The sequence below is a fragment of the Amyelois transitella genome, chromosome 24 (genome assembly GCF_032362555.1).
Source record: "Amyelois transitella isolate CPQ chromosome 24, ilAmyTran1.1, whole genome shotgun sequence".
In the NCBI taxonomy this organism is placed as follows: Eukaryota; Metazoa; Arthropoda; class Insecta; order Lepidoptera; family Pyralidae; genus Amyelois; species Amyelois transitella.
The window spans coordinates 4107615-4129862 of record NC_083527.1 but is presented as its reverse complement, the minus strand read 5'-3'; the positions used below and the strand labels follow the sequence as shown (position 1 = coordinate 4129862).

At 35.1% G+C, this 22248-nt stretch overlaps 2 protein-coding genes across 2 annotated transcripts in view; one reads left to right on the top strand and one right to left on the bottom strand.

The window, feature by feature from the left end:
* LOC106135947 (calbindin-32) overlaps positions 1-22248 on the bottom strand; it is a 61972-nt gene that overhangs the window by 17427 nt on the left and 22297 nt on the right. The window contains exon 3 of the mRNA XM_013336369.2: positions 16505-16590. Coding sequence (XP_013191823.1) covers positions 16505-16590 — 86 coding nt within the window. The remainder of the gene's footprint in view (positions 1-16504; positions 16591-22248) is intronic.
* Positions 5801-14093, top strand: LOC132903334 (uncharacterized). The gene is made up of 2 exons (XM_060951377.1): positions 5801-7616; positions 14083-14093. Exons 1-2 carry the CDS (start codon positions 6065-6067, stop codon positions 14091-14093), a joined length of 1563 nt encoding a protein of 520 aa, XP_060807360.1. The 5' UTR covers positions 5801-6064.

Here is a 22248-nt window from a genome sequence, read left to right as displayed (position 1 = left end):
TGGATTTGTTAGCAGCAAAAGCTAACTTAAGAATACAAGAGGTTATAGATGAAGATGTGAATGAAGCACGTAAGGAATATAAGAAAATGAAAGATTTGGTTAAGAAAGCTGTGATTAGAAAGAAAGAAGAGTATAAAGAGGATTTTGATAAAAGGCTATCAGAAGACTTTCAGTCAAATCTGAAAGTATTCTGGAAATCCGTAAGGTCAGCCCGAGGAAATACTATAACCAGAGAGCTGACTAGGATCAGATGCCAGGATGGTAGCGTTGTGAAAGGAGAAGAATGTGTACTAAAGATATGGAAGGACTATTTTGAAAGTTTATTTGAAAAAAAGGAAGGAAATAAGAAAGATTTCTGCTATAGCGAAGAAAAAGAGAATGAGATGGAAGGCGAAATTGAAATGTTCGAAATTGTGGAAGCACTTAAGAGTATGAAAGCGGGAAAGGCTGCTGGGTGTGATAGAGTGTCGGTCGAGATGCTTAAAGCAGGAAAAGGCGTAGTAGCTAGTCAGTTGTACTGCCTTTTCAATTTGTGTTGGAGAAGCGGCCGAGTACCAAAAGATTGGTGTAAGGCTGTTATCGTGCCACTTTACAAAGGAAAAGGGTAACAGCTGGACTGCAAAAATTATCGTGGTATAAGCCTGCATAGCGTCGTCGGCAAATTGTATGCTAAGGTATTGATTAATAGAGTCAGGAATGAAACTGATGACAAAATATGGGATGCTCAAGCGGGATTTCGAAAGGGAATGGGATGTACTGATCAGGTCTTTTCCTTGCGGTGCATAGCCGAAAAGTTTTTGGCCAAGAGTCAAAAAGTCTATTGCACATTCGTAGATCTGGAAAAGGCCTATGACAGAGTTGAGAGGAATGAATTGTGGTCAGCACTTTCTATGCATGGGGTGAGCAGTCTCTTAATACGAGCACTGAAATCCTTATATGAGGATTCGAGTGCTTGTGTCAGGATAAACGGAGCGCACACTGAGTGGTTTAAGATTGAGAAAGGCGTTAGGCAAGGATGTGTTGCGTCACCGTGGCTGTTCAACCTATTTATGGATAGCTGCTTGACAGATTTGAAAGAGTCTAAAAGTGGATTAAGGATGAGTGAGTTACTCGTCAAATGTCTGCTCTATGCCGACGATCAGGTTATACTGGCGTCATCAGCGGAGGAGCTACAGGAGATGGTAAACTGTATGCATGAAGCTTTAAAAGAGAAAGGAATGAAAGTGAACGTAAGTAAAACTAAAACACTGGTTTTTGAAATGGAGAAAGAAATGACAGCATGTAATATTTTGATTGGAGGAGAAAAAGTGGAGCAAGTGAAAGAGTTTGTATATCTAGGATCAAAGTTTACATCAGATGGCAAGTATGATAGTGATATTGAAAGGAGAGTGAACGCGGGGAACATGGTGAATGGAGCTTTGCATGCCTTTATGAGCAGTCAGAAACTATCCAAAAAGGCTCGACTGGCTGTGCACAGGGGCGTGTTGGTCCCGACATTAATGTATGGGAGTGAAAGTTGGGTATGGCAAAAGAAGCATGAAAGCAGAATAAATGCAGTGGAAATGAGAGCGTTAAGGAGTATGATGGGTGTGAAATTGAGTGACAGGATAAGGAACAGCGTGATAAGGGAATGTTGTGATGTGAAAGAAGATGTAGTTACAGGAATAGAAAAGGGTATGTTAAGATGGTTCGGTCATGTGGAGAGGATGAATGAAAGCAGGTTGACTAAGCAGATATACAAGGAGAGTGTGGAGGGAAAGGTCGGAGTGGGAAGACCTAGACGAACGTATCTTGATCAAATTAAGGACGTCCTGGTAAAGGGTCAGGTCAAAAGTACCCGAAACCGCCGAGCTTGTATGAAGAGAGTTATGAATGTGGACGAAGCGAAAGAAGTATGCAGAGATCGTGGCAAGTGGAAAGAGGTAGTCTCTGCCTACCCCTCCGGGAAAGAGGCGTGATTTTATGTATGTATGTATGTATGATTTACTTAAAAAAAGGAATCATTACAAAAGACGATCCTTTAGTATTGGAACAAGTATTGTATTATATCTGTTATTATTTAAATTCCATATAAATCAATTAATCATAACAATGTGTTCTTTCGTACACATTTCTATTCTAAGTTTGGATAATTGTGAAGAAAATGCTGCAGTGTCGTATGTTTCCGCTTCTTTTGCACTGACGCTTTGGAAGCCGCAGTAAATTTAGTTTTAAGTAATTTATTTGACGTCAACAAATGTTGTGAAACCAAAAGATATGAAAATTATTAAGGGATGTGAAATATTCCAGAACAAAAAATAAAAATCGGGAAGTTTTGAATTTACATTAACAACACAATAGATTTTACATTATGCAGCGATCGGAATGGTCGGAAAGCCTTTTGTTTTCCCAACGGTAACAAACGCATCATTGCATATTCAGTTGCATCGACTGGTATTGCAAAAGATGGAGCGCATTTTTATCAAGAATTGAAATTTTTGCATTGTTTTCACTTTAATATTGAGATTCTAAATTTTGTAAATAAAAGTTTTAATTTATTAATTAACTATAACTCACTGACAAGGATACGACTTCAAACTTGGTCAGAAATGTAAAAAAATACTTTTTAAATACTAAAAAAATAATATAGAATATAAGAATAGATGATTTTTATAGTGACCTTAGTGACTATCCTGTAGTCGCCTTTTACGACATCCATGGGAAGGAGATAGAGTGGTCCTATTCTTTTTTTATATAGTAACCTTTAACTTAAGATTTACGAAGTATAAAAATAAATTTTATTATTTTAGAGTATTTTTATAGAAAATATAAGACAACTATTATAAACATGGTTCAATCAACAATTAAAAAATTTTTGAGAGCCAGTCCAAGTCAAAAATAATGAAAGAGAGTTTAAGTTTTGACACGAGACAAGAAAAATCAAAGGACAGCTCTTCGCATGTCAAAACTTTAAGTGAAACGGAACGGTCTTTCCCGAACTGAAAACATTTTAAAGCGTGTTGAAAGTTTTAAAATCTTTGCCAAGTCAGCGCAATGAAGGTATGTGATATAACGTATTTATTTGGACATGGAACAGTCACAAATGTGTTAGATAACTTAAATCGTGATAGTTTATGTGTGCTGGCAGATTGCCATGGGCGTCATGCGACAAATTGCAAACCGTATACGTTTTCTGTATTTAGGATATTTTAAAAGTTTTAAAATGGTAAACTTGTGATGTTTTTTAGGCGTTGGGCTAACCGGATACTATTTTAATACTATCATTATGCTATACATCTGATCGGGACTTGTCAGTATTTTCGAAACTGACTCATTTCTCGACAATTTTATTTGGATACATCAAGATAAGGTAAGATTTAAGGTATTAAAATGACTTAGAATTTAAAATGCAAGTTTTGCAATATGAATTATATCAAATACAAGATGGCCCCGGGGCTTCGTTCCCGTGTGAATTTGGAGATAAATAACTCTGTTTGTTATTCCACCCGCTTTCTTAATTTTATGAAAACCGTCCAGTAGATTCTGCGTGTAAGAGTACAACTACACATTCATAAGTGTTTACAACCTTAGTGGTCATATTCTTTTTTCTATTGGTGCCGGGAGCCACAGTTATTAGGATAATTAAGTTTGAAATCACTACTAACGTATCAGCGTGATAGGAAATAACATAGGTATATAACTAAATTAATAATGATCTGTCTCTTTATATTCTAAAACAACTGTTATGATTGATTACATTTGATTAATTGACTCAGTGTGTCCAAGCATAAAGTTTTGTTGTAAGTTTATGGACTCTTTTGATTTTTGGCATTGTTCGGTTGCTATGTTTTTTTATCTTTGTTATTAGTTGGTAAGATGGAGGAATAAATTTTTCTTTTTTAGTTCGCCTAGGACACGGTATTTTTATTTAATTGGACCCTCATTGAACATGGTCCTTCGAGCCGGATTGCGGCCTAGTTCCGCAAGCGACATACGGAAGCATCTAATGGCGGATATTTCACTATTGCTTCATAGCATGAACCCAATGAAACAGATGTGTTTTTTATCATCAAAGCGTGAAGGTATCAATACTTATCAACCGATAGAAAATGCAGTTTTATTTAATGTGGTGACAAATCTGTAAGTAATCTGTATCTTGAATCTTCTATAAAGGGGAAAATAATAGATACCTATAGAGATTGTCTAAAAGTGCACATACAAGATGAGTTCGTTGTTTAAGCTTCAGTATGATACTATTTCTAGTCTCTCTAAAGCGAGGCGTAATTTTAAAAAGACTCCCAAGGATAGACTTACCAGCTCTTATGTGGAGACGAGACTAGAGATTCTTGATACATTGTGGTCATCTTTTTATTCCACCCATAGAAGAATAATTGAAGAGTGTAAACCAAATGAGTTGGAAGAATCTGATTATCACACTCAAGATTTGTATTCGTCAACTGAAGATGTTTACATTGAATATAAATCGGATTTAAAAGAAATGCTGTGCAAGTTGAAAAATAATTACGCAAGTATATCAGATAATGAGATGTCCGATGCCTCTCAACATGTTTCCAATATAAAGTTACCCAAAATTTCGTTACCAATTTTTAGCGGCCAGTATTCCGAATGGACTAGCTTTTATAACTTATTTGTTTCGCTAATTCATAACAATAAGACACTCGATGAAGTGCAGAAACTTCACTATCTTAAGAGCCACTTATCAGGTGAAGCAGAGCAGCTGCTACGGCATGTGCCTATTACCGGGGAAAATTATATGATATGTTGGAACAAATTAGAAAACAGATATAACAATAAAAAGTACTTGGCTAGTTGTATTTTGTCGCGATTTATGAGTCAAAAAAACATTACTGTTGAGTCATCGAGTGCCTTAAAAGAATTATTAGACACAAGTAATGAATGTCTTAATGCTTTGAAACAATTAGGTATTAATGTAAAAGAATGGGATATAATGGTAATATATATTTTAAGTTTAAAGTTAGATATAGAAACTAGAAAACAGTGGGAATTAGCTGTCAGTAGCTCATCTCAAGAATTGCCATCGTGGAATCTGTTTCAACAGTTTTTAGAGAACAGATTTCACGCATTCGAGTTTTTAAATAGTAAAAATAGTGTTAATAAGACATTCAGCCGTAACTCTTTTAACAATGTTAAAGCTCTTCATGTCACCACTACCTTAAGTTGTCCATATTGTACCGAAAACCATAAATTATATACATGCCAAAAGTTTTCGAGGGATGATGTCGATACACGTCGCAATTTTGTCCAAAACCAGGGTTTATGCTTTAACTGTTTAGGTCCACGCCATTCCGTAGTTTCATGTCGCATGTCAACTAGATGCCGAATATGTTCCAGGAAACATCATTCTCTACTTCATTCCAATTCAGCAGTCCCGTCGATTGATGACTCAAGCGATACAAATACCAATCAATCGGATGGGGCCGAAGCTGTGTCCTCAGTAGTCATACAAGGCGATTCCAATGATGTTGTAGTAGGCTGTTGCTCTAAAGCTCAATCTCAGGTATTGCTGGCAACTGCTTTAGTTAAAATTCAATCTCGAACAGGAGCAAACATTACTTTTAGGTCAATGTTAGACCAGGGTTCACAGGCTTCGTTTATAACAGAGTCTGCAGTTCAATTACTTGGACTGAAGAAAATTGCAAGCAAAAGTAATGTTTCGGTATTAGGAAGTGACAGGAGCCCTTCAGTGGTTTCTAAGTATATAGTTTTTATCCAATTGCAATCACTTCTTGATACCAATTTTGTAGTTCGAGTAAAAGCTCAAGTGTTAGACAAACTGACCAACTGTCTTCCTAGTAAGAAAGTGGCAGTTCAATTGTGTCCAAAGTTTACACAATTGTCGTTGGCTGACCCTACCTTTGCTACTCCCAATAAAATTGATCTTTTGCTCAGTGCAAAGGTGTACAGTCAAATTATAAAGCAGGGCCTAGTTAAAGATTCTAACAGTTGCCTTATAGCGCAAAATACATCTCTGGGATGGATAATATCCGGAGAAACTGATGAAGGTGAAGATGTTGGGACGATTATTTGTAATACAAATGTAACTATGCATGTTCAGATAGAAGAAGATGATAAGCTTTTGAGGAAATTTTGGGAAATAGAAGCCGAACCTTCGTTAGTTAAAGCAAAGAAACATTTAACGGAAGAGGAACAGCTATGTGAATCAATATATTCAAGCACGACTAAAAGGGATTCTTTTGGTCGTTATATAGTGAAGCTGCCATTCAAAGAATACAGTCCACAATGCTTAAATGGAAACTCAAAAGAAATAGCACTTAGAAGATTATATTCATTAGAACGCAAATTAGACAAGGAGAAAGATTTGAAAGAAAAATATGCAGAGGTATTTGCTGAATATCTCAGTCTAAATCATATGGAGATTATTCCACCTGAAAAACATAAAAGCTCCAAAGGTTTTTATTTACCACATTTTGCTGTGGTGCGCAACGATAGAAGTACAACAAAAGTACGTATTGTCTTTGACGCATCGTGCCCAGGATCCAACGGTGTTTCTTTAAATCAAGACTTATTGGTTGGTCCCACATTACAGGATGACTTGAGACATATTTTAATGAGATGGCGGGCACATCCTGTATGTATTTCTACTGATATTGTGAAGATGTATCGTCAAGTTCGTGTATCTTCAGAAGATGTTGATTTTCAGCGTATTCTTTGGCGTGAAAATTCTGCTTCTGAGGTACAACATTATCGACTTTTGACAGTTACATTTGGTACATCGTCAGCTCCATATTTAGCAATTCGCTCATTACGTCAAGTAGCTTATGACGAGGGTGTTCATTTCCCAATAGCTGCAAAAAAAGTGTTGTCAGACTTTTATGTTGATGATTTGATGTCAGGATGTGAAAATTTTATAGAAGGTCAACAGCTATATACTGAAATGAAACAATTGCTTAGAAAAGGAGGGTTTGAATTACAAAAGTGGACAAGCAATGATAAAAATCTAATGAAGTGGATAGAAAACGAAGAAAAACTTGGAGATAAAAGTATGAAAGAGCAAATAAAAGATAATAGAAACAGTGAAGACAATGATAATAAAATTGCAGAGGAAGAGTCTAAGACAGAGACACCAAAGTTTGTTGATAAATCTGATTCGATTACTAAAATATTGGGTCTTACGTGGGACAAATGTAACGATACATTTAAATATTTAGTGCAGTTGCCGACAATTGAAGAGCCAATCACGAAACGGAAAGTGATCTCAGATATATCACGTCTCTATGATCCATTAGGTTGGCTTGCTCCAATTGTAATAAAAGCTAAGATTTTTATTCAAAAACTATGGACATCAGGTTTGAAATGGGATGAAAAACTTACGCCTCAATTACTAACCGAATGGGTCGCATATAGAAACGAGCTTTTATTAATAAAAAGTTTCGAGATACCCCGATGGATGAACACTCGAAAGGATGATACTTCTGTTCAGCTTCATGGATTTTGCGATGCATCGAGTGAAGCATATGCCGCAGTTGTCTATATCCGTGTTATTGATAAATGTAGTAATATTAATGTAAACCTTGTTACTTCTAAAACAAAAGTAGCTCCTATCAAACAACTGTCAATACCTCGATTAGAACTTTGTGGGGCAACACTACTTTCTAAATTATTAATAGAGGTAGCTGATACTTTAGGTATTCCAAAGCAACACATTCATGCGTGGAGTGATTCTTCAGTTGTACTTGCATGGCTTAGTAGCCATCCAAGCCGGTGGAAAGTATTCGTCGCTAACCGTGTAGCAGAGATTTTAGGAAGTTTAGACAGATCTCAATGGTCTCATGTCCAATCAAAATATAATCCTGCGGATATTGCATCGCGTGGAATTATGCCGTCTGACATTTCAAAAATGAGACTGTGGAAGCAAGGACCAGATTTTTTGAGAAAGGTAGTCATAAATTACAATGGAGATGATATAACATATGATACAAATACAGAAGAAAAAGGTATTAAAATATGTCAAGTATTAACAAGTATAGATGATGATGTTATTATATGGGAAAGATTCTCATCATTAAGGAGACTTCTAAGAGTTATATCGTGGTGCAGGCGATTTATTTTGAAAAGCATTAATAAAACCAATGAAGGTCCTCAATGGCTAACTAATGTAGAATTACAACAAACATTACATATATACGTAAAGCAATGCCAAGTTCGAAGTTTTTATGAAGATATTGAAAGTATAACTAAAGGAGGAACAGTTAAAACAAAAAGCAAACTTAAACCGTTAAATCCTTACCTTGACGATGATGGACTTTTACGTGTTGGTGGGCGGTTGGATAGAACAGCTACTTTCTTGAACGTAAATAAAAGACATCCAATCATTCTTCCGGCTAAAGCTCATTTAACAAACTTAATTATAAAGGATACGCACGAACGAACTATTCACGGGGGTATTCAAATTATGATCAATCATCTTAGAACAAAATACTGGGTTATTGACGCTAAAAACCAAGTAAAGCATTATATTCGCAATTGTGTTATTTGTATTCGATATGCAAGTCAACGTAGAGAGCAACTGATGGGACAATTGCCAACAGCCAGAGTTACACCAATGAGACCTTTCAAAAGAAGTGGCGTCGACTATGCTGGTCCTATTGCTATAAGAACGTCCAAAGGGCGTGGTCATCATGCATATAAAGGGTATATTTGTTTATTCATCTGCATGGTGACTAGAGCAATCCATCTAGAAGTAGTAAGTGACCTTACTGCTCAAGGATTCATTGCTGCCTTTAAAAGATTCGTAGCTAGAAGAGGACATTGCGCAGAGCTTTTTAGTGATAATGGTACAAATTTTGTGGGTGCAGAACGTGAATTGAAGTCCTTATTATTTGCAGAAAAGTCTAGATTACTGCCAGAAATAGCGGATTGGTTATCTACAAATGGTACTGAATGGCATTTTATCCCACCGCATTCCCCCAACTTTGGAGGACTATGGGAGGCTGGCGTAAAATCCACTAAATATCACCTTAGACGGATAATCGGAACTGCTACACTTACTTTTGAAGAAATGAGCACTCTCTTATCTCAAATTGAGGCTTGTCTTAATTCGCGTCCATTATCAAGCTTAAGCTCATCGGCTGATGATCCCGAGCCTTTAACACCAGGTCACTTCTTGATTGGGGAGCCATTAGTACTTGTACCAGATGCAAACTATGAAACGTCAAACATGAGTAGCTTGAAACGATGGCAGTTTATGCAACGCATGGTACAAGATTTTTGGCGAAGGTGGTCTCAGGAGTATCTTACACAATTTTTACATCGGTACAAATGGAGTTATCAAACGCCAGAACCAAATATTGGTGATATAGTACTAGTAAAGGAAGATGATCTTCCCCCTGCGAGATGGTTGTATGGAGTTATAACTCAAAAGCACCCTGGGTTGGATAAGATTACGCGTGTTGTTACTTTAAAATGTAAAGGGAATATAATTAAAAGACCCGTCTCAAAGTTGTGTATTTTACCTATAGCTAAATAGAAATTTGTGGTATTTTTTTTATCATTTACACTGATACACATGCACTTCTATTAACCTTTTCTTATGAATTAGTAGGTTAGTTTCTTTTTGTTATTTTTACTTTCGTTACATTTATGAAGATTTGATTTTTGTTAAGTAAAACATTAAGTTTAAAGATAGCATAGTGAATGTTTTTAACATCTCATTCATTGTTTTATGGACATAATGTCCATGGTGGGCGGAATGTCCAAGCATAAAGTTTTGTTGTAAGTTTATGGACTCTTTTGATTTTTGGCATTGTTCGGTTGCTATGGTTTTTTATCTTTGTTATTAGTTGGTAAGATGGAGGAATAAATTTTTCTTTTTTAGTTCGCCTAGGACACGGTATTTTTATTTAATTGGACCCTCATTGAACACAGTGTCTTGTAAAGTATACCTGAGTAATGACATGCTTGACAATGACAATAAAATTAATGATCATGACTATTATAATAATAGACAGCGACAAGAAAATATTACACCTTTACAATATTATTATCGATTTTTATAATAATAATTATATATCTGTAGAAGTTACCTTACTGTGTAAGTGACTGACATATGCATACGTGTACATAGTAAATGTTGTGTGTTAGTTCTACAGAGCGTAGAAAGTTGAAATTTGGAGAGGACTTCAAAGTGGAAAATATTTTTAAATTCCCACAGAAACGCATAATACTTTCTAGCAGGCGCATGTCCGTGATATAGCAGACAAAATGTAGGAGAGCCGCCTGCGCTGGTATGGTGCCGCACGTCGAAGCCTGGAAGATATTTTCTTCGTTTCTCCGGAGAGGAGGCTGGACAGCACTCCGTTAAATTCTTATAATCAGTTAAATTCTTACAGAAAGTGACTCCCAACTAAACCATCTAACCTCCTCAACCTTCTGAACCTAACCCATATTGATTAATAGTAAACGCTGTATAGGATAAATGTGCCTATTCATATAGCACCCTTTAAGAGTTACACAGGAACAAGATGGAGTGTTTTATTCTAGTTCCCGGAACTACACGGAAGCCATTGTACATGCGGCCTCCGCCGGGTTCAGTTAGAAGAGGCAGGCCAAATAAAACTTAAAAGATTATATTCGTGTAAATTGGACGCCTTAAACTGGACAAAGAGATAAGAGAAAAGTCGGAAAGCAGACCAAGCATACTATAGACTGGGAACACGTAAAATAACATAGTTTTACATAAAATTTTATGGATAAACACGGGCTATTAAATATGTATGTAACCTTTCAACCTTTGATTGGTTATGACAAAGAGGACAGGCTTGTTGTGAGGTTTGGAATCACGCCAGCTTTCATTGTAGTTAGTGAAAATGTGGTTTGTGGTCAGTTACGTAAGTTTTATTACGAAAGATTAATTCGTGGATAAGTCAGCCTAATTTTTCATTTAATAACTGTTCGGGATGAAGTCATTCGGTAATCTGTGCCGAATAACTACGGCACAGATAATAAATGTCAAAATTACCTACTACTATTAACTATTGAATTGACATTCTATCGACACATTATTGGTATATTTTTTTATTACAAACTTGACCCTTAAATGATTTCGCCCCTTTGTAAAATGTTTAAAATACCTATATACCTATGTATATCTACCTTTAAAAAATATATTTCCTACAAATGAGATAGAAATTGATCTAAAACTTGAAATCCGTAACATTTAGAAAATAATTCAAAACTTGTCTACTCCCCAAACGGGATTGGGACGATTTTTAATATATTTTTAATGCAAATAATTTGATAATACATAGAGTAAAATTATACCGTCAGTCCACCAAAAAGTTTTATTTTCAATCTTAACACGGTTGTTACTGGTAGCTTAGCTATACTCGGATGGAACATTAAAATAAAGTTGAAACAGCTGAATGGAACACCGTTCTTTCCAAGTTTGAAATTGCTTCCCATTCAGACGGGATGGGCTACAATGGCAGACAAAGTTTGCATCAGCCGGCATTTTCCAATATGGTTTTTAAATTTAGAAAAGCTTATTATTGTTTTTAAACGGAAAGAATTTAAGTTTATTAATATTTAACGAATCAGTTGAATATTCGCCGTTTTAATTGTAGTCTACCTACAGCAATTTATCGGCTATTTCATAAAACTCTTGCGTTACATACTGACTGAGTGTCTGATCATAAGAATCTAAAATTAAATATGTTCTCTTAGGAATTCTAAGGAAAATTAAGAAAGGATTTCTCAAAATACCTACGAGACTGTAATACTTTTGACAACTTCGATAACATTCTTAGGATATTACCTCACCAACAAATTAATTCAAAGACTTTAAAAAAAGTATAAACAAATACAAATTCAAAGGCAATAATGGAATCGATTGTTTTTTCATTATTGCTTTCGAATGGCCAGTGTCAATATTTGAAACAGCCGTAGCCGTAGCATAAAAGTTTAATAATTATAAATGCATTTGTTACATGACATCGATTTTAATCGCTTAATTGTCTAGCTATTAGTGATAATATCATAATGAAAGCCTAAAACTTATGAACTCACTTTAATATAGTCCACATGTTTTTCAAAATAAATAGGCATTGTTTTGTGGGTGACTTATTTCAAAAAGGCACTTACAAAACAATGCCTATTGCCTGCATGCTGTATGTGGATGAGCTAAATAAACCTATTTTTAACACATGGCCTTGTTTTTTTCTAAAAGAAGCTTATTATTCACCGGCGCCATTTTGCGAGATTTGCGCCTATAAAAACGTATGTCATAGTCATACCTACTACATATTTTGAGAAGGTTTTGGTAACTGTATTTTTTCAATACATTCTATTGATTTGTTAATTATAACGGAGAGTTGGGAAACAAAACGACAGAAAAATATTGCTCCAATTTCAATATTTTTCTAAGCCATTCAGTAGGTACATAATGACAGTTATTTAATACTAATTGGTAAATTCCAAAGTGATGCTCAACTAGTTTCTAATTGACTTTATATTTCCAGTGTTTCTCAATTTCTGTCTTGTGTAGCTTTAAACATACATATTATGACGTTCACTTCCGGGCAGGCAGAGCCGACAGTTTTGGAAAGACCAAAAGGCCACGTTCAGCTGTATGGTATTCTAATGGATTTGAGGTTCAAACAGTGACAGGTTGCTAGCTAATCGCCTACGAAATAATCCAAAGTTTATAAGCCTATCTCTTAGTCGCCTTTTACGGCAGCCATTGGAAAGAGATGAAGTTTCTTTAGTGCCGGGGACCACACGGCACTTAACATGCTGGTCTAGCAGCGTAGTTGAAAAACATAGTGTGTTGCTTTTCTTCCGGCGCTGATTGTGAAAGTCAATTAAGAGACAGACTTATAAGGCAGGTATTTTTGGCTCTGTCTGCACCAAAAGACCAAAGACGTGAAAAAATATGTCACATGACACAAATTAACTTTTAATTTAACAAAGTCCGAGTAACCTTTGAGAATTTGAATCTGTAATTGTCTAATAACATAATATTGAATCGCATAACCGGTTTGAGAAACATTGGTATTTAGGCCTACAGTTACACCAATTGTGTATTCATTTAAGAATCATTAACAAAATGATTAGGTTCATTCTTGCCTGTGCTATACTTAAAGTTGTTTTTAGTCTTCATTTGAACAGCTATGGAGAAGATAAACTAATACAAGAATATATTTTGAGGTCGAAACAAAAACAGTCTCATAATGTGCAAATGAATTCTGGCAATCGTGAAGTGAAAAATTATGGACAGAGTGAGACAGAAATACTTAAATCTTATAAAAGAAGGAGACAGAATGACACTGATCCTGTTTTAGTGGCGTATGCAGCATTTTCCGGGGATAATTGCCCTTCAGAAACTATAAGGCTGAATGGGATGTGTGTTGATATAGATTATTAATATAATATATATAATATAATTGGAATGCAGTGTAAATGTGTTGTTAATTTAATTATATTTATTTTCGGGTACCTGATACATTTTATTTTTAATTCGCCATTATTATTGCATTTTAAAACAGTGTTGCCAATAGAGAAATAATTTTATTCTTCATATTCCACATTGATTTATACCTTCCCTGTAAAATCTAAATTCCTTACTTTATTGTTATCCGAAGTCCAATAATTAGAGGAGTGCAAGCGGCTTTAGCAGTATTGTTTACGCAAGGCAAATTATTTTCATAACACAACATTTTCTTCCAAAAATTGCAATAATATTTATCATAAATATTTGCTATGAAAGTAAAACCATAATCTTCATTCCTCTAATATGAAAGATAAATTGAAAATTAAGTTAGAAAGATATTGTCATTTTTATTTTATTTTAATTAAACAAAACGACTGTTGCCATATTTAATAAGGCCTGAGTTTAAAATAGAAGCTTCTAAGTGGGCCTTAATGGGACAGGCTTACTCTGCAGAGCCGCAGTGGCCCAAAGATTTATGTATTATTCAAGTTTTGGATTAACATAATAAATTATCTGAATATGTATTGGTACAGAATTATTAATAGTAACTAATACTGGAAGTAATTGCTTCAGAAATAAGCACACAGTACTTGTTAATTGTTTATTCTTTACAGTTTTCGACTAAGTTTTTTACATCCTGTTGTACATAAATAAATAAAATACATACTTAAATTTTACATTCTTAACGAAGAAAATAAAGTGTAAAAGCTGACTTGGAATGACACTATATTCATTTTTTCCGTGTGTTTATCTGTTTGTCCGTCCTTGATGTTCTTTTCCGCAAATCGTAGAAGGCCAGTAAGGTAAAAATCAACAGAAGAATCAATCGTACAAAATTTTGATAACATTATTATATTGTATGAAGGCCCACATATATAAAAGACATAAGTAGCAAGAACTCGCTGAAAAACCGTTGTTTTCATTATACCAAACAATTACCCAACAAAAATAAATCATCTGATAAACTTGGCTGGCTTCCAAATGTTTTGTATTGTAAGGACGCGTATAGGTACTTCAAAGTTCCAAGAAAATTTGTAACTTTTCTTGAGGTAAGCTTAGCCGTGTCTATCATAAACATAAATAATAAGACAGGTAAAAAACCCAATAATAAATTGCTTCACTCAATAGAATGAAAAATTTATAAAATATATAAATGTTTCCATTTATTTATTTAAGATTTCTATCTCTCTTCATATGAAACAACATTCTATGCTGATGGACTGACATATAAACATACAGTCCAAACCGCTGGGTTTAGAGTGAGGACATTTGGCGTATTCGTAATGTGGTCTAGGGGTAGACTAAGGAAGAATTCTCCGAAATTCCGTTTCACATGGGATCCCTTCAATGGGGGTACTTGGGATCTGGGAAGACTACTTCAATACAAATAAACATGACTCGAAAAAAAATAAAAGAAACCCACGAAGACATTAGAGGATAGCTTATGATATTTGAGCGAAGGATAAAGAAAGCCGATCCCAAGTAACTGGGATAAGGTCTAAAAGAATAGAGATAGAGAGATATTTAAATTAAAAGCCAACCGCTTCCCTCTTCCAACTCGCCCCATCCGCCGCTAATGAAAACTGCCAGTTTCAAAACGTTGAGAAACAATAAATCTTGGAATCCCTCCGAAACTGGTTTGACAACGTCACTCCAACGCTCCAGCTGCTATCTCCCTTCATTGAAAGCCTCTTTTCTCGACACAGAGCAAGGAACAGCGGCAGTTGGCCGGGTTAGATTATGTTTATTCTATGGTTCTGTTGCTGCTACTGATAGGGAATTTTTGGTACTGGCATGGTGAATTTTTTTTTTTTCAACGTGTCTCGACAATCAAATTAAGTAAATTTCATAAAAACAGATAGCTAAAAGTGGAAATATAAAATACAGTTCCATACAATATTTTTTTTATCAGAAAGGTAGGTACCTAACAGTTATTTACACCAAGCACCAAACAAAAAAAAGTAAATATTTTATTTTTGTGTTTTGTTATGTATATTCTTTTAAGGAAATGAACTCAGTTTCGTCTGAGTAAGAACAAGATGCAAAAAAATTTCTAACCTATAAAAGTACGTTACGTTCACAACACGAACGTATACCTTTCTTCGTAGTCCACTGTACAAACAGTACACACCCAGCCAAAGTGTCACTACACTCAAGTACTGTCAATTAGGTAGAGAGATGTTCAGTGTGCGGTGCAATCTAATCTGTGCACTTGGCTGCACATCTGAAGTGCCGGAAATGTACTGTGCATCCTGAATTGCTATGATACACTCGGGGATATTCGTGAGGAAACCTGCACATTCAGCCAACTGAATGTGTGACTATGATCTAATATGGGTTTTAGATATTTAGATTATAGTGATGTGAGTATATCTAGTTTTTAAATTAGGTTTCCCTGCATAGCAGCTTTCGCCATTTTCGAAGGACTATTCTTTATCTGTGCCAAATTTTTTGAGTATATTCGTTACCAACATATTATACACGTAGATTGGTAGCATAACACCTAAAATTCTAAAAGAAGAATCCCAATTTTATATATTAAAGTCTTTCCCTTGATATCCTTTTATAATCTGCAGATAGCATCTAGCACACTTTATTTTTAAAGATATAGTTTTCAAACGATATAACGATGAAGACATTTTAAAACGACATTTCTTCTCCATTTATTTGCCACAATGTCTACTTATGTACTTCTTTCGCGTCATCTACATTACTTTGACCTAATTATCTCGTCGTTCTGGATTTGATCAAAATACGAGCGTCTAGGCCACTCCAACGTTCCAACTCACACTCTCCTATAAAAATGTTAAAAAAAAAATAAAAAAGTGATACAAAGATGTTGTTTAGAATGATATTCGTCATTTTCGCTCTCCCATAATTAACTACCTTCAAAACAAAGGTGGTTCTCAGTTTAATCTGTGAATATGTATGTTCATATTTATATGTATGTTTGTCCGCAATTATCTCGTGTTTCGTTGAACCGATTGTTACAAAAATTATAAATTTTAATCTTTATAAAATTCAAGCCATACTCACATCCGGACTAATGTCGGTGAAATTGGCGCTGGAGACGAATTCCTTCAGGAACCCGTCCAGCTCCGTGCCCTCGATGTAGCCATTACCTGGAATTAAATTTATTTTATTGTGATGGATTTTAAAAACGTTGAAAATAGTGGAAGAATGATATGTTATTAACATGCTATTCGACATTACGAATTATCAAAACAATAGTCTATTGAAAAAATTAATGGAAAGGAAGAGGAAGACCAAAAATATTATGAACAAATAAAGGCAAAAGATAACGCATTATCATAGCAACAATAAAAAAATGCAGAGTTATTGCTTAACTCCACAGACAAGAGTCAGCTCTGAAATTTAAGATGTGATGGATCAAAAATATATGAAAAAGTAGGGGAGGAGTCTTTTATATTTTTGCTTTTATTGTAAGAAAATGCCAGCCAGCAACATATCTTCTGACAAACTATCTATAACTACTAACATGGAGATATATTTAAACACTAGGCGTTGTAAATGTCAATCAATAAAAAACTTTATAAACTGGAATCTAATCATTAAGCTATCCAGTTAAACGTGGCCTCCGTTTTATGAATATGCTATTGGCACTGACTACCCTGTAAATTATGTATCTGTAATTTTAAATAACTCAAAAGGTAGAATATTTTTTCTTATTTATTTATTTATCGTATAACATAGATATGTGTGATACTAAGATACTGTGTTAAATATATTATTGTGAAGTTTACAGTGTTAGCTAGTTAACCAATATTTTCAAAAGTTCAAATTAATTCTCGACAGAAACAAACAAGTAAGTATCTTTTCTTTTTAAGACGTCAACATACGGTTTCGTCAAATTTCCAAAGTAATTTATTCAAATGACAACACCTATTGATTACCCTATATTTACTCAACTAAGTTCGGCAGTTCATTATGTATTGAAAAGAGAATGACCCACTTTGGTCGGTACAAAGTAGGGCTGTCACTCTCGAGCCACGCGACAGTGATATTGAAGTACTATTTGTAGTTAAACCTTTTAGGGTTCCGTACCTTGGAGGAAAAGTTAGTTTTTCTGTCCAGCTGTCTGTCACCAGGCTCTATTAAAATTAAAATTCATACTTTTACAACGTAACAATACGAATGTTACAGTCTGTCTGTTATGTTACCAATGCACACTCAGGCAACTGAATATGAGTTGGGGTTGGGGTGCAAAGGTTGCGGAGGTCAGATGGGAGTCGCTTTTGTAAAAACCTGACTCGCCCAATCCAGGAACAGGGTCGTAGAAGCGCACGAGTTTCTCTCTAGCAAGGTGAGGATGTTACCGCAACTAATGCCAGGTGGAAGAAGATGCAACCTAGACTTATATTTCTTAAAAATGTACACACAATAATCAATTTTAATATAGGAACTACTGGTTCGAATTGAATAAATATTTTTGTGTTGCATGGACCATTTATCGAGGAAGGCTTTAGGATATATAACATCACGCTGCAGCTTTAAGGAGCGAAGAAATAATGGAAATAGTAAAAAAAATCGAGGAAAATTATTCTTCCTTCTTGAGGGCTTCAACGATGCCCAAAATAACTATTCCACGCGGACGAAGTCGCGGGCACAGCTAGTTTATAAGATAATGAATTTTTTGGGGTGAGAATCTGTCTAATAAGTATCCCATGTATTCACGGCTAAATTGTTTGACCAGTTTTGATGAAAATTGGTCTAACACTTTAGCCGTTCACGGAAATTCCCCTAGGAGAACCAACTAAGAACTACAGAAGAACCGTCAAATTTGAACTAAACAAAGTGAATGAACCTCTCACTGCCAAATCGATTCAATAATAAAGATTCCCGCTAAATACTACCTTTTACAGTAAAGCTAAAATCAAATCAAATCAAGAGTGTTTAAATCCATTCAAAGAGTGAATCTTTTGTGTGAAACGACCGATGAGGAAAATTTAATAGAATGAAAATATTTGTAAATATTATACTTATTTTGCTTTACCCGTGTATATTTTTCTTAGTAAAGTGATTGTTGAGGTACTGACCTCAAGGTTCTATTTATTTCATCAATAATAAATTTTACAATTTTAGAGTAGATACGTTGTTGCCCAAAGAAAACCGTGAAGCCTACCTTGTTCATACAAATTAAATGGTATTACAAGATTTTTTTTAAATTATTACATATTTTCAATTTGCAAAATATACTACTAAGATTTGCTATTTAATAACTTGTTCTATGTCAAAAGTCACTGTAAATATATAAAAAAGCTTTACCTAATAAGTAGTACCTACCTAGTTCTAGTACCTACTTATAAGTAGTTTATCTTTATTATACCCATAATACCTAAGTTCAATGACATGTTTATTAATTTGTTTACGTCTTGTTGGCGTGGGCGTAGGCGACTAGATCCATTATAGGCATTAAGGCTTTCATTATCTCGCTGTCATACTGAATATTATCAAGAGCTACCAGGTTTGTATAAATTACATGAACTAATTTTATAAATTTAATTACGTGGCCTTTCAGTCTTTTCGAGACGGCTGGCTCTGTCTACCCGGCAAGGGATGTCGACGTGACTATATGTATGTATGTAATGACACAAAAGTTACGTTCTTTCACATGGATGTCGTAAACGGTAACTAAGGGATAGGCTAAAACTTACATGGGTTTCTTCTTGTAGGCGATGGGCTAGCAGCCTGTCACTATATGAATCTCAATTCCAATATAAAGCCATACAGCTGAACATGACCTTTTGGTCTTTGAGACCGAAAGACGTCATTTTATTTATTTAAATCTTATCACGGCTCAAAAGGTAACCATTTTATCGAAATGAAATAAAACATCGCTTATAAGAAGAATCCCAAGTTTACATAAGGTTATCCCTTAGTCGCCTTTTACGATATCGGCGGAGAAAAGATGGAGTGGTCCTATTCTTTTTAATATTGGTGCCGGGAACCACACTTTTTTATAGAAAATGCTTAAGAAATTATAGTCATTTGCAGGTGAGACTGTAAACATACATATAAGTACCTACTTAATAAAAATACACTGTAAGTGTTAACGAACTCGTTTCGACCTTTTGAAAACTTCAAAGAGAAGACAAAAGGAAAAAAAGGTTGAAATTAAAGATGGGAAATACGGTGGGGACTAATGAACCACTGCATTGTCTCAGAAATGAAAAAGGAATGAGGCAGGTTGGGCGAAGGTCACAGATAAGTAATATAGATTTAATTTATAGACATTTTTTTATTAATTTGAGTGCGTATGACTTCAATTTGCCTGGTTGTAGGCTAGATGAGGCCTGAGTTGGTCAGGCTCAAATAGTGCCTATTCACTTTTGCCTTGAAAATCCCCGTTTTATGTATCAGGGAATGGAGGTGCGGGGAGGGAATTCTAAATCATACAGCGGTGCGCATGTTGATTTGAATCTCAATTCCATCATTAAGCCATACAGCTGAACGTGGTATTTCAGTCTTTTGAAGACTGTTGGTTCTATACGACGTGGTTGTCGTAAAAAGAAGGAATGAAATCACAAGCAGCATGTGCAAGTTTCCACATACTGGTCTGGTAAGCAAAGAAACAACATAGTGTGTGACGGCTACTTCTCTTCCCGTGCAGATTGTAAAAGTCAATCAAGGGAATGGCAATTAAATTTTATCTATCCTTAAGACAAACAGCTTAACGTGGCCTTTCAGTCTTTTCAAGACTGTTGGCTCCGTCTACCCCGCAAGGCATATAGACGTGATGATATGTATGTATGTATTCTTCTTTTAGGGATAGGTTTCCATACTCGGGATTCCTCTTTTAGGCGATCCCCGCAGGGGATATAGACGTGATTATATGTTTTATGTTATGTTCTTCTTTTAGGCGATGGGCTAGTATCCTGTTAAGCACTATTTGAATCTCAATTTCATTATTAAGCTATACAGCTGTACGTGGCGTTTCTGTCTTTTTAAGGCTGTTAGCTTTATCTACTCCGTAAGGGATAAAGACGTGATAATATGTATGTACATAGTATCTACAACAAGATTATACTCCATTTGGAAGAGTTACGTCAAGGCCCTTTTCAACAAGGCGACGCCGCGGAGGCTTTTGTCTCGAACCTTGATTCTTACAGAGAGCCCTTGAGACTCCGCCTAAGATGCGGTTTTCTCTTTTATTTATCGAGTTTCGTAGTAATTTCGTGTTTCGACGTTCTGAATAATAAACAAGATGGCGTAAAAGCTAAAACAAATCTATCTATCTTATACATAAAAGAGGACATTACCTGATTGAATGACATATCAGCGCATAGCCTAAAGTGTAGTCTGGAGATTTGAAATTTTGTAGTAATTTTGTAGGTTCCTTATGTCTAGGAATGCACTTATAGAGTATTTTCAAGGGGGAAGGTTAATGGCAGTTTTTGTATAACGCCGGCGGAGCCACCGAGTTCCTCTAGTTTTTAAATGGGTAGTTAAATCTAAATTTAAAATTAGAAATTCTCAAATATTCGTGCAATGTTGTTCCCTAAAAAGAAAAAAAGAAAAAATCTTTGACGCCTCCATCTTTTTCCCATGGATGTTGTGAAAGGCGACTATAGCATAGGAGTATAAATTTAGGATTTTTATTTTAGGCGATGGGTTACTATTTGAATCTCAATTCTTTCATAAAGCCAAACAGCTAAACGTGGTCTGTCATTCTCTCTGTCTCTTGAATCTATGTCTACCCCGCAAGCGATATAAACGGTGATTAAAAACCCCCGACACAAATTTAAGGTCCCTTTAAAAGTAAGAAATAATTAAATAAACTCAATCTTAAGGTACCTTAGTATGTATTAAGTAAAAATAAGTAAATAATTAATACGTCGCGTTGGAGGACTATTAAGTCAAATCAATCCATCAATATTATTTTTTTGTGAACTCTCACACAGACATACACACACACACACTCACACACGCACTCACACATGCACACGATATACACAGACAACAGCTAACACAGAGTCTCACATTCAGGCAACTGGATGTGTGAAAAAATTCTTTTTGTGTTGAATAGACCATTTATCGAGGAAGGCTTTAGGCTATTTAACATCACGCTGCAACTATAAGGAGCAAATAAATAATGGAATATGTGAAAAAGACGGGAATAATTATTCATTCTTGAGGGCTTTAATGAGGCCCAAAATAACTATTATACGTGGACGAAGTCGCGAGCATAGCTAGTTAGGGAATAAGACTGAATTATAGACGTAGTTCATACTTAATTGTTACGTTTTTCGCAACACTTTTTGGCACAGCTTTATATCGAGTTGGATAAGAGCCAACAAGCCTATGCGATTTTTTGCCATCGTCTGCAAAGTACAATTATAATGTTAAACAAAAAATAACATTTCTTAAAAAAAAAAAAAATTTGACATTTACTTGAAAATTTTGATAATATTTTCTTTGTAGATACCTTACCTTGCCTTGTGCCTTATTTATCTTTAGTTCATGTCATTTTAATTTGCCATAAACACATCGGTTAGCGATCCAACATAAATTAAAAAAATAGGTTTATTTTGTATGTATATATGTATATATATACATACAAAATAAACCTATTTGTTATTATGTATATAATATACCTTTGAGTAAAGCCAATATATTGCTTCTGTCAATAAAAGGCATAAAATTACCAGAAACGTGATTAGTTCAGACCGTGAGGGATTGTGAGCTTAGAAAATCGGTCGAGTGTCACCCTAGTTTACTGCTAACTAAAGGGAGTCGCCTCGTGAAGACTTCTCTCTAGT

Coding starts and splice junctions, on each gene's coding strand:
- LOC132903334 (XM_060951377.1), top strand. CDS start 6,065: ATGCATGTTCAGATAGAAGAAGATGATAAGCTTTTGAGGAAATTTTGG.